A 19,626-nucleotide genomic window follows, 5' to 3' on the forward strand; every position below is an offset into this window, starting at 1 on the left:
TGACCAGACCTGGGTCTGACAAAAAAAAAAAGAGAAATTGAAAAGAAAAGAATAAAAAAGAGGATTTTTGTACTTACGTTAAATCTCTTTCTCCGAGTCCATCTGGGGGACACTTCTACCTTGGGGTTGTCTGAGGGCGTTGGAGTTGGCACTTAAACAGTTAAGAACTAACCTTGCTGCTGACTCCTCCCCTCTGCAACCCCATCCACCTCAGTTAATACTAAAGTCCCAAGAAATAATTGGGCAAGTCTAACTAAAATAACAGCAAAAGGGAGGGAACGCAGTGTCCCCCAGATGGACTCGGAGAAAGAGATTTAACGTAAGTACAAAAATCCTCTTTTCTCCATCATCCATTCTGGGGGGAACTGCTACCTTGGAGACCTTCTAAAGTAGCCTCTCTAAGGGTGGGAATTAATTGGTCTACCTGCTTGTAATACATTTTTGCCAAAACTGGCGTCCGAAGACGCAAAAATGTTGAATTTGTAAAACCGAGTAAAAGTATGGACAGAAGACCAGGTAGCTACCCTACACAGTTGATCCGCAGAAGCCCCATGACGAGCAGCCCAAGATGCCCCCACCGCACGGGTAGAGTGTGACGTGACAACTTTAGGCACAGGCCGGTTCACACTCATATAGGCATGCCTTATGACAGATTTAATCCATCGAGCAATTGTCTGTTTGGAAGCTGGCCATCCTCTCCTTGAGGAGTCGTAAAGCACAAAAAGAGAATCGGTTCTTCGACAAACAAAAGTCCTTTCCACGTATACTTTTAAAGCTCTGACCACATCCAGACTTATTGACGGAGAAGAGGACCCAGGAGAGGACTCTTCTTCCTTAAAAGCTGGAATCACTTTTTCTTGATTCATATGGAAACTTGAAACCACCTTTGGCAAAAAAGACGGAATTGTCCTGAGGACCGCTCTGTCCTCATGGAAAATCAAGTAAGGAACTCTACAAGATAAGGCTCCTAATTCAGATACTCTTCTAGCTGAAGCGATGGCTAAGAGAAAAACAACTTTCCATGTCGCAAATCTGATGTCAGCCGATTCCAGAGGCTCGAAAGGAGGATGTTGTAGAACATTCAGAACTAAATTTAAATCCCATGGGGCTAACGGAGGAGTATGGGGAGGCTGCACATGCAGAACCCCCTGAATAAAAGTATGAATATCTGACATGGAGGCCAAGCGGCGTTGAAAGAAAATAGACAGTGCAGAGACCTGAACTTTCAGGGAGCTTAATCTAAGACCCTTCTCTAGCCCATCCTGGAGAAACGCCAGAAACTGAGTTAGACTAAAAGACACAGATCATGACTATTACTTTCACACCATTGCACGTAAATCTTACATATCCTATGGTAAATCTTTGCTGATACTGGTTTATGAGCTTTCATCAGGGTATCCACTACGCTAGATGAAAAACATCTGGAGCTCCAGAGTTTGGCTTCATTAAAGCCAAACGAGTTAAGTCCAGATAATGAAATGGACTTTGAATTAGCAGATCGGATCTGAGGGAAAGAGCCCAACCCTGACCTTCTGCCATCTTCAAGATGTCTGTAAACCAAACTCGTGTTGGTGCTACTAGAATTACTGGATGCACTCCCATTCTTACTCTTCGCAGTGCTCGTGAAATCATAGGAATTGGGGGAAAAAGATATCCCAGTTTGAAATCCCAATTCATTGATACTACATCCACTGCTACTGCTAAAGGATCTCTGGTTCTTGTGCAAAATCTTGGAACCTGATGGTTGTATCTTGATGCCTTCAAATCCAGACTGGACCCCCACCTTTGAACTAGTTGCTAAAACACCTGTGGATGTAGAGACCATTCCCCCGTAAGGATTGCATGCCTGCTCAGATAATCCGCTTCCCAGTTTTCCACTCCTGGAATGAGGAAATCGCTGGAACCCAGATCTCTACCCAAGACAAGATCTGTTCCGCCACATGCATTGCTCCTGCACTTTTTGTTCCTCCTTGACGATTTACATATGCCACTGCCGTGGCATTGTCCGACTGTAGACGAACCGGTTTTTCTTGAAGGAAGGATTGCGCTCCCTGAAGGCCCAGTAACATGGCTCGTAATTCCAGAATGTTGATTGGAAGAAGAGCCTCCCTGCTGGACCAAAGTCCTTGTAGTCAGAGATGGAGAACTACTGCTCCCCATCCTTGCAGACTTGCATCTGTAGTCACTATGACCCAGTTTAATAGAACAAAGGATCTGCCTATCCTTAGATGATCCCGAACAAGCCACCAACCCAGAGAATCGCAAATCTTTTTGGAAAGATGAATTCTCTGAGATTCCAGATGTAGGTGTGATCCTGACCACTGACCCAAAAGATTCCACTGGAAGGCCCGAGAGTGGAATCGACCATAGGGAAGAGTTTCGAATGCTGACACCATCAATCCTAGAATCCGCATGCCCAATTTCATTGAAGGGCGAGGATGGTTCAGGAGTAGCTGAACAGAGTTCTGAATTCAGCAAATCTTTTGCTCTGGAAGAAAAACCTTTTGAAGAGATGTGTCCATCAAAAGTCCCAGGAAGACCATTCTCTGAGAGGGCTGTAGATGAGACTTTTGATAATTGATTATCCGTGTCGCTGCAGAAAAGTTAGGGACAAGGTAAGATGTTGAGACAGGAGCTGATACGATGGAGCCTTTATTAGCAAATTGTCCAGATATGGGATTACGTTTATTTCTTGAGCACGTAACCCCGCCGCCATTACTGACATAATTTTTGTGAAATCCCTGGGGGCGGTGGAAAGACCGAAGGGAAGAGCCCGAAATTGAAAATGAGAGCTCCCTATCGAAAAACGAAGAAGAGACTGATGTCCCTCCCAAATAGGGACATGTAGGTATGTGTCTTGAATGTCTATCTATGCAAGAAACTCCAGAGGTTCCAAACCGTTTATCACCGAGTGGATTGATTCCACACGGAATTTGGTTACCCGAATGTGAAGATTTCGATTTTTGAGGTTCAGAATCGGCCTCAACGAACCGTCTTGTTTTGGAACCAAGAATAGGTTTGAGTAAAACCCCTTGCCTCTTTAACTTTCCGGAACCTTGCAAATAACGCCGGCGGAAAGAAGAGAAGAGATCGATTGTAACATTGCTTTTCTCTTGATGCAATCTTGAGGCAACTTAGTCTGGAAAAAACGTTGGGGGGTAGGGTCAATAATGTCTAGGAATTAACCTCTGGAAATGATTCCCAATATCCAAACATCCTTGGTGGAAGCTGTCCACTGATCTTTAAATAATTGAAGTCGACCCCCCAACCCCCGCGGCCGCTAGGAGAGGGGGAATCACTTCATGCAGAAGGCTTATGTCTTGGACGATGGACGCCTCTTAGAGTAAGAACCCCTTCCTTTCTGAGATTGACTTCTAAGAGCGATTGGCTTACCCCTAATGGAGGACTGTCTTCTTGAAATTGAGCTACCACGAAAGGGCTGCCGAAAGGAACTGAACCGTGAAATTCTGGGTTTAGAAGAATTAACTGGTAGGAAAGTACTTTTACCTCCAGTAGTCTGACTGATCATATCATCTAATTCAGAACCGAATAGGACGGACCCTGAAAAAGGTAACCCTTCAAAGATCTTTTAGATTCCAAGTCCGCATTCCATGAACAAAGCCAAAGCGTTCTTCTAGCTGCCACTGCTGAAGCAGAGACCGTGGAAGAAATTGAAGCCGCATTCTGGGCTGCCTCATAGAGATAACCAGAAGCCTCTTTTAAATGAAGGGCTTAAGGAAGGAATTCCGTATCCTGTAAACCTGCTACTAATTGGCCAGCCCAGGACTCCATAGCTCTAGCCACCCACGTGGATGCAAACAAGGGTCTAAAACATGGTTGTCCATGGCATGCGGCCCAGCTTGCCTGTAAATGTGGCCCAGCAGGAGTTTTGGTTGTGGCAAGGGGGCAGCGCTGAAAAAAAAAATCCTGCAAAAAAAAATAAAAAATACTTACCTTGCGGTCACATCAGCTGGCGCTCCGGCTCCCTCCCTGGTCTCCTCCTCCGTGTGGCACTTGCAGTGAATGTCGGGGGTGACGTCAACACACCCGACATCCATTGCGTAGCGCAGCACAGAGGAGTCACCCGCGCAAACTATTAGCAGCAGTGAAAGATTATCCAGTATCTTATTGTTGTTACTCTGAATTTGGACTTTCTGCACCATGCAATTATGAACTAGCTGTGTTCTCTGTATGTATCTAATATAAATATTAAGAGATAATTGTATTTTTAATATTTTAAACCATTTTAAATGTGCAGTGCTGAGTAGGGTGAAAATACTACTGCTTTAATCATGATTCTGCAATAGGTTTCCTAACTCTTACTAACTTCATTTCCAAGTAAGTTTAATATGTTAACTATGTTTTCTATGTTTTTTTCGATGATCAGCTAGCGTTAGTGTTAGTGTATTTTATGTGCGGCCCAAACCAACTCGTCGTCTTCCAATGTGGCCCAGGGAAGCTAAAAGGTTGGACACCCCTGGTCTAAAAGAAGAGCCTGCCCCAAGAAAAATATTTTTTAGGAACCCTTCCAATCTACGATCAGTAGAATCCTGGAGAACCGCTGTGCCTGGAACTTGCAAGGTGGTTTGACGTGCCAGCCTAGCCAACGGAGTATCTACCTTGGGTAGATGGTTCCCAGCGAGATACATCCTGTTCCTCTAGAGGATAAAGCATAGCATATCTACGAGGGACTGAAAACTTCTTATCTGGATGTTTCCAGGCAGATTCAGCAATTTCCATAAGTTCGGGGGAAGTAGGAAAGCAAATAGTTTTAGGTCTACTGCGCTTAAATAAACCCTGGACGGGAAGAACTAAATCCTCTTCCATGCGATCAAGGGTCTGATGCACCGCTAACACCTAATCCTGAATCCCCTGGTTTCTAGAATTTTCATCCCAGTCACCTAATTGTACAGAATCTGAATCCTCTCCTACCTCGCCTTGCTCTCCAGATGAACCGTCAGAATCAGAAAGTAACAAAGGATGAGAATGGCGAGGGCGCTTTGCTCTGGGAGCTAAACGTGTAGAAGAGTCTAAGAAAATATACAATCGGTCCAAACGCTTCCCCAAAGCGGATGACCATGCGGGTTCAGATTGAGATGTAGAGGGCTGTACCTGAGACAAGTCATGCACCAAACTGCCTGAGGTCCCAGACTTAATTATTTCGCTAGAATTTGCAGAAGCAGAGCCAGAATCCACTCCAATTACAGTGGAATTTGTCTCTGCCTGTCTATTGATAAGCTGGGTGAGCATAGAAACAGACTGCGCCAAAGAGGAAACCCATACCAGTTCCTCCACCACGGGGGAAGGGCCACCCCGGGTCTGCTCGCCCTGTGCTCCCGAATCACACTTTGCACACACAGCCCCATTGTCCACTTGTCCTACCGATAGTTTAGCAGAACATTTAGAACAAGAAAAATATTTAACGCGGACACTCTTTCCTTTGTCGGACATTTTATATATATAATTCCTCTCACAAATTAAATATAAATTTCATTTTATTTTTTTTTTACTTTTTTTTTTTTTTTAGAAAAAAAAAATAGCTTTTAGCAAATATATTTAACTTGTGCACACTAAAAAAAAAATAGATTATCAGCCCTTATTTCAATATGGTAAGGATGAGAATAGGGGAAGAGGTTGTGAACTCAGAAAATATGCATATATATATAGACTATACCTACATATATATAAAAATATGTATATATATATATATATATATATATATATATATATATATATATATATATATATATATATATATATATATATCCCCTTAACAACAGAAGAATCTGAAGAGGATTCTGAGGGGAGAAGTCAGCAGAGCCCTGTCAAGCAGTCTGTGTCTGATCGAGTCGCTGCCCAGTCCTGTCAGGTAGAAAAGGGCGGGAAAATCTCCCTCCTCGGGATCTTCCACTGAGTAGCCGGGGGTCTTAAACTACCTCCGGCTGTCTTCTTTGTCATAAATAAAACCTCGGACAGTTCAGTCCTGTGAGCATATATTGTGCCTCTCCTATTGCTCACTCGGGACTCCTTCCTCATCCACAACACCTCCTGCGGCTATAGAGATCCAAGCCCCCCCTCCTCCTCAGCGGGGGACGTGGTATCTCCCAACCTGTCCGGTCATCAGATGGAGTGCAACACTCTCTGCCTCATGGCAGTGTCGGACCCACCGGGACAGAGTGATGACAGGCGCTTAGCGCTGTCACCGCCCACTAAATACCACACAAATCATGTAGTTTTCTTTTTTTTTAAAAAAAAAAACCTTCTTTCTTCTTAAAGGAACGGAACTTTGTTCCATTATAAATATCTATGAGGAAAAAAATGTTAATAACATTAAAACCTCACCTACACTCATTTGAAAACTAATGAAAAATAATAAAAGATTATCTAACACTAAACAGCAGGTACTGCTAAGCAGTACCAAACGCAGCCCAACTCCTTGGGCACTTGGACACAACTGAGGTGGACGGGGTTGCAGAGGGGAGGAGTCAGCAGCAACTTTAGTTCCTAACTGTTTAAGTGCCAACTCCAACGCCCTCAGACAACCCCAAGGTAGCAGTGTCCCCCAGAATGGATGATGGAGAAAGTCCTTTTACCTTAGTATTTTCCTCATTGCTGCGTGTCCGGCAGGTTACATGAAGAAATTACATAATTCCTATTGGCCGGGGAGAAAATTATGCATTTAAAGCGGCAATAGTGGACCCTACACCTGTATAATGTAATCCAGGCGTAGGGTCCGCTATTGACGCATTAAATGCATAATAATTTAAATTAATAGACTAGTCGGTGAGACCCGGGTCTCACCGTTAATAGTGCAGGCTTCCCGGGTCAGACCCGGGAATTACCCCACCAAAAGTTTAATTCCCAGGCCAGCCGACCCGGGAATTAGACCTGGAGTCATTCATAATGCAGGCTCGCCCCGGCAAAAACCCGGGTGGAGGATGCAGTATGAAGGGGGTATAACATATCCCACCCATTCACAGGTACCATTGTAACCAGGGGCAGACTGGGCAGGGGGGCATCGGCCCCCCTGGGCCGCTCAGTCTCACCGCTGTTAGGGCCGACCGCTCCCCGGGTGCAATATTGCCATTATTATTACCAGCGGCCGCATCACATGACACGCGATGCGGCCGCGTCAGCGCACCGGCGGCCGCATCACATGACACGCGATGCGGCCGCATCATCAATGATGTGGCCGCATCACGTGTCATGTTATGCGGCCGCCTGTGTGCCCCCCGGGCTGAAATCTGCCAGCCCGCGCCTGATTGTAACCAGATAATCAATGCTATTCACCTTACTTGTCAGTGGTTTTAATGTTGTGCCTGGTCGCTGTATACTGTATGAAAATGTTGTGGGATCACAACTGTTACAACTAAAGATATTTCAGATAAACTACGTATGGGGCTGATAGCTGCCAGCGTGTAAAGTGGCCAAACCAGGGCGCTAGAGAATTGCTGTAAAAACAGCTTCTGCAACAGATGTGAACTATCATAAATTATCATAAAATACATCACACAAACACAAAAAAGCACTAAAATGATTTATTATTACTATTAGTTGTTTATATAGCACTTTAATATTATGCAGCACTTTACAGATAATATTTAATCTTTCACTCAGTCATTGCCCCAGTGGAGAATATGAAATAACCTGGCTGGATAATATCAATTTAGGAGCCAAAAAGATACTTGTGGGAGCAAGTTGGTCCAAATTGGTCTAAATGTGAGACCCATAAAGAAAGCACAGTTACAGAAATCACTGAGCAAATAATAACTACTGTTTTATTTATATAGTAATATTCTGCAGTGCTGTACAATCAGGCACATGTATTCACACACGTCAGGCAAGGCTCCAGAAGCTTGCAATCTAGTTCTCCTACCACTGACTCACATGCACTAGACGCCCAATGTGTCTTAGGTTACGGTACTTGCTATGAATTGAACACTTGCCTGGTGTAATGCGGCCGCAGTCTCTCTGGGTGTAACGTGCTCCGGTCCTGCAGGGGGCGCTGCCCGCTATGTCTGTACATAACACCTGTCTGGTGTAACGCGGCCACTCAGTCTCTCTGGGTGTAACGTGCTCCGGTCCTGCAGGGGGCGCTGCCCGCTATGTCTGTACATAACACCTGTCTGTCCGGGCTCCGAGGCCTCGGTGAGAGACATCTCCGGGAGTCTCACCGAGTGCTCAGTGCATCATGGGGAAGCGGGACAACCGGGTGGTACGTACAGAGCCCGGGATTAGGGTCACCGCCACATAACATATTACTGGGAGGTCTGCATGTTCTGTGTATTATTATATACTCTATTATATCATATAATGTCCTGGTCAATACTGGGGCATCTAATACACCTCCAGGTCCATTATTTACCTTCCATTACATGTTATGTGCATTACTATGTACTCTGTATTATATCATATAATGTCCTGATCATTACTGGGACATCTAGTACATCTCCAGGTCCATTATTTACCTTCCATTACATGTTATATGCATTGTTATATACTCTATTATATCATATAATGTCCTGGTCAATACTGGGGCATCTAATACACCTCCAGGTCCATTATTTACCTTCCATTACATGTTATGTGCATTACTATGTACTCTGTATTATATCATATAATGTTTTGATAATTACTGGGACATCTGATACACCTCCAGGTCCATTATTTACCTTCCATTACATGTTATGTGCATTACTATGTACTCTGTATTATATCATATAATGTCCTGATCATTACTGGGACATCTAGTACACCTCCAGGTCCATTATTCCATTACATGTTATGTACATTGTTATATACTCTGTATTTTGTCATATAATGTCCCAGTAATGATCAGAACATCTTGTGTTTTGTTCAGGTGCAATGTTGTTCGCCTAAGCTATACTGTACTTTTTTGGGGTGAGTGGGGAGAAGGGGGTTTCTCCTGGTTTTTCATTCCATGAATGTCATACTTGTTCAGTTTTGTTTTGTTTTTGCTAATGGTAGATACAGGAACATTCAGTCTTGGTGATCCCTGATTTTGGCTTTTTAGTTCTTTGTGATTATTTTTATTGTGGTGAGCATCCAGTCCATGTAATTAGCCCTTTCTAGACTGATGAGCAGCAGCACTTGCTTCTGTGAAATAAAGATATATGTTCTCTTTGGCATGGTGTCTACAACAAACCTGGATACTCTGAACCAGATTTTATTTTATGTAGAGGTCATAGCACTACCTGATGCTCAAATAATGAAGTTTACTCGATAAGCATTACCAGGCTCAAATTACCTTCTTTATTGATACAGAGTCCATACTTATGTTTGCAAATGTGGTTTCTTCCAGGTGGCTTATTTTTTATTGAATAAACAATAAGTTAAATCACTTGTGTTTATTACAAGATTAGATTTATAATATTTTAGGACTTGGTGAGGACTGGGTAATTACTAATCATGTCCTAATATGTAGAAAAAACAGCAGCACAGTTTTGAAAGAGGGTGTACTTCCATTTCTGTATTGTTTATATGCGTAGCTTGCTGAAAAAATAATTATTAGTTCTTAATAATAATGTTTTATCACAGTGATTGTATTTCACTCTAATGAAAACAAATTAAATATAAGTTATGTGTATATTTGTATATCTGCCATCTTCTGAATGATCATTTGTGATCTCAACCTAATGCTTTCTATACACTATATTTGGTCAGCCAATTATTTTTTTTCCTGCCAAATTGGTGACCATTGTACGTTGTGTAACTCCTGTCTATTGGTCATAATTGTAAGAGAGAGCTGCTCTTAGTATTTATATATGTTGATTATTTTGTATGCTAAAACAAAATAGGGTTATTGTCCCATCCTCCTCATGTAGCCTGGGTGGAGGTTTGAGGTGGGATTGTCCATTACACACCTCTGGCTGTGGTATTTTGACTTTCTGTGATCCCTGCTGTCAGGTGCTGGTCTAGAGAGTGAGATAGCACCACAGTCTATCTTCTGGGTGGAATCTTATAGCTTATTGTCAATGTTTATTCCTGTTCCTCCATAGGCATACATGAACCCTATCGCCATGGCCCGAGCCAGGGGCCCCTCATCATCCGGCGGTCCAACCATACAGGATTATCTGAGCAGACCCAGGCCTACTTGGTGAGCTGGACCTTTATATAGCACTGAAACAGGACTACTTAAATCACCCACGTAGTAGGCTCACGTCTCTTCCCATAAGGATTATCAGTAATTGTCGCCTCTAACCTGTCTTCTGTAGGGAAGAAGTGAAAGAACAGCTGGAAAAAAAGAAGAAAGGTTCCCGGGCACTGGCGGAGTTTGAGGAAAAGATGAATGAGGTTTGTCCAGTTGAGCTTACGATCTAATGTTATTTTGGTGATTGGGTCACAAATATCTAACTGGGATTCAAAGAAGGATCTCCAGCAAGAGATTGAACCACTGAGATTTTCTTTTCCTGGAGAGGGAAAAGGTTTCTGTAAATTGTCTGTGTGTGTGTTCATTAGAGGGGTGGTTGTGCCGATGACTGTGGTTTATTATGTAGGGGGGATAGTCAGAAGACCATTATAAAACCAAACGGTGCAAATAAGAGACCGGGTAAAAAGCTATTCCTTCAATCTTACCATTTTCAGACGGTAATGCATTGTAAATGAACCGTAATTGAATTAATTTAGCATCATTGTGTTATACAATGAAACTAGTATCTGACTTGGGCTGATGAAAGGTCTTTTTGTGTCCATTTGGCTTCACAATGTTTTGAGTAATTAATATACAATAATACATTCTGTTATATTGTGGACTTAGGGCCTGAGTCATTAAGGACAGTAAAGCATAAAGAAGGAATTACTTTGCACCTGGGCAAAACCATGTTGCATTGGAGGGGGAGGTTGTCAATTTAAAATGTGGGGACAGATTTATAGTTGGGGTAGGGCATGTCCTAGATCGACTTTAAATTTCAGTGTATAAATAAAGCTATCAAGTATTTGTGCACTACATGAATATAGAGCAAGTATTATCGTTAAGTGCAAAATAATAAACTAATTTGAAACCCTTGTAACATTGTTTGTCTAGGATCAAATTTGCTCTCCTTAATGACTTGGGCCCTTAGTGTCTGATTTATAGCAAATCAAGCTAACGGGTGCAAATTTGCACCTTGACAAACCCATGTTGTGCAGTACGGAGGGCCGAAGCAGTTCACCTAACTCTAAGGGGGGTATTCAATTAGGTTTCCGGTCCGCGGTAATGCTCCAGAACGGGCCGCAAAGGCAATCCACGGTACCGCAATAACGTGGATTTTTTCGTGCGCACCCTATAGGGTTGCGAAGGAAAATCCGCTTTATTGCGGTACCGTATTACTGTCAATACTGCGCACTTTTCACGGTAAAGCCCGTTGCCATGGACTGAAAACCTAATTGAATACCCCCTTAAGGGGCCAATTGAATAAGCCGCAAGGTTTTGTAGTAACTTCGCAGCTATGTTTCTGCGCGCATTGCCAACAATTATGGTAATGATGACCTCGCTCATTTTTCCTTCACGGCTAATTGAGTCGGCCCCTAATTGTGAGTGTACCAATAAAGCTGCCCGGTATTTGTGCTCCATGCATACGCAGCCAATATTTTACCTGCATTCTGGATTTGCTTTCTAACAATAATGAGACACTGTCATGTTGTATTTAGAGGTGTGATAAAGGTGTACCTAGCAGATTGTCATATTGTACACACCTCTGTGTATGCATTGGTTTTATTATATTCTGTTTATGTTTTGGTATAAATCCATAGAGTTGGAGAAGGGAGCTTGAAAAACACAGAGAAAAAGTCATCGCTGGTAGCGATAGTTCCTCAAAGAAGAAGGAGGTAAGTTTTGTGTTGTGTAGTCACTATTACACCGAGATGATGGACAGGTTGTATGATTGTGTCAGTGATTGTATGAGTGGTTTATGCTGCTGGCCAGGACATGTGACTTACGTAGAATCTTTCCATCTTCTAATTGTCTCTGTAGAAACGGAGGAAGGAAAAGAAGAAATCTGGTGGGGTGAGGACACCTTTCATCTCTATTGGCACAAAATCTTGAGGTTATATAAAATAATGTAGTAGAGAAATCAGATATAGAACCGACAATATCAAATTGCATTTTCTTTTATTTATTTTTTTAAAGGGGAAATGCTGTACAAAATCTTCTCCACTTTATCTCTTACTCTGTTTTCTATCAAGTTTTTACAAAGTTTATATTTCTGACTAAGCTATAACACCAGGAAGTGGGGGGCAATAATGACTACACCGGCCATTGGCTGATTCCTGCTGTGTCTTAATTTACTGTGAGCTTGTTTTCACGTTTTCCTGTGTATATTTCTGGTTAGAGTCAGAGGGGATGAATGTACCGTTATAAATTCCAATGTGCGTCTCACAAGATTTACTCTTTATTGTCTGTGGTCAAGTTATCTTCATCTTCTTCTGCATCATGGCGTTCTTCTTCTCCCAGCAGTTCTGACCACTCTGATAATGAGGTGAGTGCTATCGTCACACTTCATTAGGCTTCTGTAATGAAAGGTGTAAGGAGCAATTGATGGCGGCCAATCGGGTGTCCGTTATCCTATTTGGGGGTGTGGCTGTACTGTGCAGAGCACAACAGTGATTTGCTACAGAGGAATGTAGACCAAATGAAAAACTGGGCACATCCCATGGATGAAATCTAACATGTAGGGTCGTGCTCTTAAGCTACACATTAAATGCCCATGTGCGTGCCACAAGTGTGCTCTATAAATGGTGCCCACATGAAAGTGTTGCCCATGTCATGAATAAATGATTATATCTCATGTTCTCAATCATATTGCCCCATAATATAGTTCTAAAATGATATTTGCACCTTAGTATAATGTTAAAATAATATAGCCCTCTTAATATAATCATATGTCCATTGGTCTCGCCCCATAAAATAACTTTGCCCCATAATGTAATTTTTCATTATTTTTCCCCCCTTAATAAATAAATAGTGATTGCCCTCATAATTAATAAGTGAATTGTGCCGTCTTTTAAGTCCTGAATGGGCAGATAGCTCAAACCACATGTAAATCTGGCCTCTCACAACCGCCTCGTTGGCGTTCCTTCCGGTGGTTTGTCAAACCAATACTTGAATAATGTCCACATTTTGTATCGTTGCCGTCAGGAAGGAGATGTCTAATGTAGCTATTAGACAACTGGCGGAGTTTGAGTGGTTCGGTCATTAGTAGATATTACGGTCTGAAAATCTCTCAAAAAACAGCGGTTTTTCTAAACTGCATTTTAGTAAATTTTCCCTACAGTGTCCTCTCATATATTGGTATGATGGCTTTCACCAAAAAACAAAATATTTAACTGTGTTGTACCCCCTCTGTACGGCGCTGCGGACCTCATGTGGCGCCCTATAAATAAAGGTTAATAATAATAGCTATATCTCATCTGGTGGAAGGCATTATGGGTAGTGGCATAGTGCATTGTTCTGTACCAGTGTTGTTGAATATCTCTTCACCCAGCTTGTTCTTGGATACCTTTTTACCTTTTTACCTGTCTTGATTTCATATGATATAAGGAAATTGGGCATTGTAAAGGCAGCAATTGTTCTGTTAAGTTTTGTTGCAATTGATAAGCGAGTGCTCACAGAAGTTCCACAAAGCCTGTGGCTGCCTGCTGATAGGGCCCCACTTTAATGCCTAATCCATGCACCCAGATGTTACATGATACATTGTATCCCTCTTTAGTATCTAGTTAGAGATTTGTGCTATTTTATACTCTTTAAGTGAATGTTCAGTGTTCCTGCTCTGTAAATTGGTCAGCGTTGCAAAATACACCAAGAATTAGTCACTTGTAGACCTAACATTGTACTTGTTCGTTTTTTTTTTTTTCCATTCCAAAGACCAAGAAAAAACAATCAAAAAGAAAAAAGAAGAAAAAGTATTCTCGCAAGTCCTCAGACAGCGGCTCTGACTCTGAAAGCAAGGTATTGAAATAAATCTATACGCCTGTTCCTAGGCACCATTATACCCGGTTCTGCTAGGAAAAGGCCACCGGAGGCGGGATAACTGTTTTATGTCCAAAGATTGCACCTTTTCAGTTAAATAGTAGTGAATAAGGAGCCTGACACACATCGCTGCCTGATCACTCCCCATCCGCCTTCAGCATCTTCCCTGTATCTATTCAACCCTTATCCACAAACTCTATTTTTAGAAGGTAGCAGCACCCGTTTGGGATACCTTGTCCACACCTTGTTTACGTTGCAAGTCTCCCAACCCAACGTCTGCGATCCCTTCCTTGCATCCCACCTCCCTACGTGTCTGCCCAGCCATTTCACCCATCCTGCCAACGGGAGGACATAAACTTACTTTTTCCAAAGCGGCGATGGAGCTCGGTATAAAGTGTTACGAGGAGGAGGAGAGATGTTTTGGTTTTTTTTTAGTGTCTCTAATGGTACATGAAATAATTTGTTCAAAGCATCAATCTTCCCCTTGATTACCATGCCCAGTTGTACACATAAATGGATATTGTTCCTATTTCAGGATTCCATAAAGAAGAAGAAATCCAGAGATGAACAGGAGAAAGAAAGTGTGAGTTGTAACAATACACAAGCCCCATGTAGCATTCACCCTACAAGTACCTGTTGCCCACACACAGTGGAGGCGGACATTTTTCAGGCTCACCTGGCATTCATAAGAGCACAGCTATCGCTTTACTAGAATTTCTTGGTATTTGGCACAAAGTGACATTACTTGTCCTCTCCCCACTATATATATTTAGAGTCCAGTGTTCTGTGTAACACATGTAGCTCCCTGACATGTCTGGTGTTATACCATGAACCATCTGATGGAGAGAACCGGGTAAAAGAGATTTTTTTCATTATTATTTTATATTTACAGAACAGGAAGAGTGTGAGCAGGAAAAGGAGACGTACGGATGATGATGACCACCGATATTCTTCTTGTGACTCTTCATCTCAGTCAGAATCTGAGGAGGCGGTAAGTGTGATACTATACATTATATCCCTGGTTGTATACACCGGACAGGGGACACTCCCATCAGCAGTGCTGTGATGTGTCGGAGCTTTGGTTTGGTTGGTAAAGGTCAGTTGCTAGCTGAGGTGAACCAACCCCAGGAGGATCGTGCACCGCATGTGTATCAAACTAATCTTCATATCTCCAGGAGCTCAAACATTCTACATCTATGGCCTGTAAGGGGTAATAATCTTCTTGCGTACATAGATTGTTTTGAATGACATGTAGTAAAGCGTAGCCGTCTCCTGCATGGCGTCATGGCAGCCATTTTGTGGTAGCCTCAGTGATGTCACTGGTTCTTGGTGAACGGATAGGCTGCATTTTATGAATATTGGTTTTGCCCACACAACACAACAAATAGATATGTTCCGGTGCCTGTCCTGTGTATAAGTATATTGCACCATTGTAGTTGCTAGTTACTTTTACTTTTTCAGGTCTATGGGAAAAAGAAGAGAAGCAGTGAGGAGAAAGCTGTAAGTGTCTCATCTCTGAATATCTCTGCTCAGTGGCTGGAGTGTGATGTGAAGGCTGTTTCTGCTCATACCTATGAGAGCTTTGCTGTGTCTTCCAGTGATTGATGAAATGTCAGTTCTAGAGACTTCATGTAATTCAGTGATTGGTAAATTCAACAATCTAATTGGCAGACGTCGCTTGGAACTGTAATTAGATGTTAACTGCGATCAGCAGTACATATATATGGGCTTTGGACATGAATCCAGCACTCAGGCCATATATGGGAAGCTGTAAAGTGTACAAAGATAACCTAATTGTGTCTCTCACACAAATAGGACAAATCCCAAGGGATTCAGATGCTCAGGGTTCAGATGTTTTCACTCTGTTTTCTCCAGAAGAGGTTAGTGCTCTTACCAGGAGTGCAGACCTCTTTACAGCATGTGATGCTGACCACAAGTCAGTCCTTCCTTTAGTCCCTCAGGATGAATGGGAAAACAAGTTGTTTTTTTTTATTTTATACTTGTTCTCTGAATCCATTGGGGGACAGTTGGGCTCCTATTAAAGGGTTACCTAAGTTTTTGTTTTGTGTTCGGGGGGAGTTTATCTTGTCTTGGTTTTGTTTTCTTCTGGTAATGTCCTGTGGGGCTCTGTTAGGAAAATGAGTTCCCTGCAAGATGGGGATACTGAAGGATGGTTTTATTTAAAGTGCCAGTGTCCTAATGGAGCCTCTGTGTCCCCAAGGTACCTGTGTCCCCCACTGTATTCATAGAAAGGGATTTACCATAAATTAAAAAAATCCATTTTACTTCTAGCCTTAAAGAGCTTTTGTCACCAAAAGAGTGGAGGCAGTTTTTTGGGGGTCAGAACCAATATTCATGTCTTATTTCAATTGTCTAGAAACTCAATGTTACTAGTTCCTGCATTAGGTTGAGTATTGGTTCAACCCATAAATGGTGTCCACCACTGTGTATACTGGATGAGCACCGTTTATAATATGACATTTTAGTGCATCTTGATGTTAACAATTCTAATAATATGTTTTGCGATCTACATTTTAGCCTGAGCCTGCTTGATGGACATTGGTTATTGTTTTGTTTTTTTTGTTTTTTTGTTTTTTTTATACACCATGGCTGATGTTCTTGACTAAACCACTTCTGTGTTACTGCGGGTGTGATGGGCTAGTAGATGTAGCTGCAGCCTATTATACATTTACTTAAATATGTTTTCTTTCCCCCCTTATATTACAGTATAAAGCCAAAAAGAAAAAGAAGCACAAGAAACACAGCAAGAAGAAGAAGAAAGCTGTTCCCTCGGCCTCTGACTCTGATAACTAATAACTAATACCATCTGCACATGTCCAATGACTGAATCTGCTGAGATTCATTTCTGGAACTAGATCTTCTGTACTGCATACAAGTGTCTCAAAGGGAAATATCCTGCCCAATCTGTGTTGTCTTCCTAGCTTCTCTATGACACTATTATTTTATGACAACAGGGGCTCCGCTCTGTTGTGCCCAATTCTATATCTGGCTATAGCGAGTGAAGCACAAACCACGTCCAGGAAGCGGTGTTAATGCAGCGTCCTCTATGGACCACTCCAGCCTTGAGGAGTCTAGGTTGCCTGTCGTCTAATGACGGTGGAAGCGGTGAAATGTCACGTGCTTCAGTGATGTCACTAGTGACTTAATAGGTGGAAAATTGGCCCACTCCAAAAAATGGATGCCTCCACTTTGAAAGTTTACTTTAAAGAAGCTGATTGACAACATCAGTAGTTTTGGAGAGAATATTTCCTCTCTAAGTACCGTACACACCAATTTATATTTTGCACATATGATAACTTCACAACAAATAGTTATGTTTCGCGTGCAGGTAGTCTCTTCTGGATAAACAGGAAAGCAATAATGAGTTATTGTAGGAAAAGCAGAAGACTTGTCCTTTGGTACAGAGTCCAACAAGACTGCAATTAAATAGAGGCATAGACATATGATGGAACCTAGTAAGGCCCTAGGCCTCAGTCCAAATAATCCTGTGCTTTCAAAGCAAAATATCACAAACATTTCAGGTATTGGGGTTATCAGGAATGGTCGGGCATGGGCTTTTCCAGGAAAGGTTTTATAATCTAATTTGGAACACTGACGAAAATATACCAAGTTACATTTCATCATTACTCCTGTCTTTTTCCACACTGCCCCTCCTCATTTAACAGCCTAGCAGTGCTCCTCCCAGTGCCGCCCCCCCCCTTCTAGATAAAGATCCCTTACCTGTATGTATAATGGTGCAGGTGTGCAACATGAGCCAAATAGAAAACATTAGGATGCTTCCAAATTTATTTTCACCCAGATATTCTGCAACAGACAAAACGCTATGGCTAGTCTAGCAGCAGGTTTACTGTACACGTTAGTATGTTTGTCTTGAGTGGTTTTTACAGGGTTAAACTGCAAAAGCATAACACCTCTTTAACGTTTCTATGTTACAGAAAATGTCCTCAGCATCTTTACTTATCACCTGTCAGCCAAAGGTACTTATATAATCAGTATTATCCCATTTCTGATTTTATCCATACAAATCATCAGAGGTAGGCAACACAATGTTTGTCAATTGCAGTGGAACTACAAGTCCCAGTATACCTTCAGCCACTGGCTGGCAGGGCATGCTGGGATTGTGTTACGGCTGGAGAACCAATTTGGCCACACCTGCTGGCATATGAACATTATTGGACAATGCTACAACATACACACAACGTTGTGGTGACTGGAACTCATTGAGAATTTTGTTTAGCTTTTATCCACTCTACCCAAAAGATTGTTAGACTGTTCCTGCATAAATCTGCATGTCTTGTATTTAATTGCATTATAGACAATGGGCCTCCTCTTGGTTAGGAGCAAAGCAAAAAAAAAAAAGCAAATTTGCACCTTTGGAAAACCATGACAAAGCAGGTTTTGGCAAATTTAATTTACATATGGGGACAGATTTTGAGTTGGTAGGTGGTGTGTCTTATCTCAACTCTTAAGTGCAGTGTAAAAAAAATAAAGCTGCCCAGTATTTGTGCACTATATGCACAAGTCTTAGTCACTAACTTCCCCTGCTTGCAAAACAAATAATTGCATCTCTACCCCTCGCATTGCAACATGGATTATACAGAAGCAAACTTTCATTATTTTTTTTTTTATCTTTTTTGCTTCGAACTCTAAATGAGGCCTAATATGTACAGCGCTCTAGTAAAAAAAGATATAGAATATAATTATCAGTCTGACTACTTCAGCTCCTTGTAATTGTTACTGAAACTGTTAAGGTGTAAAAAGCTGATTTTGTTATGTAATATTTTTTTTTATATATATATAATATAATATAACAGCTTCATATTGAAGCTGAACTATGAACTACTTCGATAATACATTTCGGTACCAGACCCATTAAGAAACTGTTTTGTTTTATGAATTGAAATAAAATATTGTTTAACACTGTGTTTTACTATTTGTGGTCCGTTTAGGGTCTGTGTTCCAAAATAGCTTGAGAAAAACAACACTCTTAACTTGTGTATAGTGTTTTATTTTGGAAGTATATTAAAATAGGTTGTTTTTTTGTATGGGCATTAGGAAAAACAATGTTTTTAGTCTTTATATCACCCAGTACTGTAGAGCAAATCATCATTCAGTTACATCTGTACCTGCCCTGTGGAGCTTACACTCTTATTGCTACCACAAGCACAGAAACATACACTGTAGTACCAAATGAGTCAGAAGCCATTTACACTATGAGCATGTTACATTTCTGCAAATATCTTCCCATAGCTAGTTTCACATGCTTTGAGCGATCTCTTATCCTAAAATGTATGTGATTAGTTGTGCACATATGATACCATATATGTGCACTTAATTAAGTTATGGGGCAGAAACAGGTTTTTGGTTGTTTCTCTTTTTACTCCTAACTTGTATTTTCAACAGTAATGTATTTAATAGAAATAAGTTATGAAATACTAACTGATAGCTGATAATCCAAGCCTACCAATCAATAAAACAATAATTATAGTACATTTAGCAGCTAGCAGTTTACAGATGAGTCTGAGCATATGGTTTCCCCTGTGCATTCATGCTTCTACTTAGTGGCAGGGATCATTTATCAAAATAAAATAACTATAGTGCATTTATATAGCTGATTGCAGCTGGCAGTTTACAAATGA

General features: G+C 41.5%; 1 protein-coding gene across 1 annotated transcript; it reads left to right on the forward strand.

The window, feature by feature from the left end:
- Positions 1-8,085: 8,085 nt before the first annotated feature.
- Positions 8,086-18,910, forward strand: FAM133B (family with sequence similarity 133 member B). Its single transcript, XM_075211815.1, has 11 exons — positions 8,086-8,215; positions 10,020-10,117; positions 10,236-10,314; positions 11,752-11,826; positions 11,972-12,004; positions 12,408-12,476; positions 13,862-13,945; positions 14,502-14,549; positions 14,859-14,957; positions 15,428-15,466; positions 16,694-18,910. The coding sequence occupies exons 1-11, from the start codon at positions 8,192-8,194 to the stop codon at positions 16,778-16,780; spliced, it is 735 nt and encodes a 244-aa protein (XP_075067916.1). The 5' UTR covers positions 8,086-8,191; the 3' UTR covers positions 16,781-18,910.
- Positions 18,911-19,626: the final 716 nt, after the last annotated feature.

Source organism: Mixophyes fleayi, chromosome 5 (genome assembly GCF_038048845.1).
Source record: "Mixophyes fleayi isolate aMixFle1 chromosome 5, aMixFle1.hap1, whole genome shotgun sequence".
Classification (NCBI taxonomy): Eukaryota; Metazoa; Chordata; class Amphibia; order Anura; family Limnodynastidae; genus Mixophyes; species Mixophyes fleayi.

Excerpts from the sequence above, each read along its gene's own strand:
- FAM133B (XM_075211815.1), top strand. The coding sequence starts at position 8,192 with ATGGGGAAGCGGGACAACCGGGTG. Across the intron at positions 8,216-10,019 it reads GGAAGCGGGACAACCGGGTG|GCATACATGAACCCTATCGC; the intron begins GTACGTACAGAG and ends GTTCCTCCATAG. Across the intron at positions 14,958-15,427 it reads AGTCAGAATCTGAGGAGGCG|GTCTATGGGAAAAAGAAGAG; the intron begins GTAAGTGTGATA and ends TTACTTTTTCAG.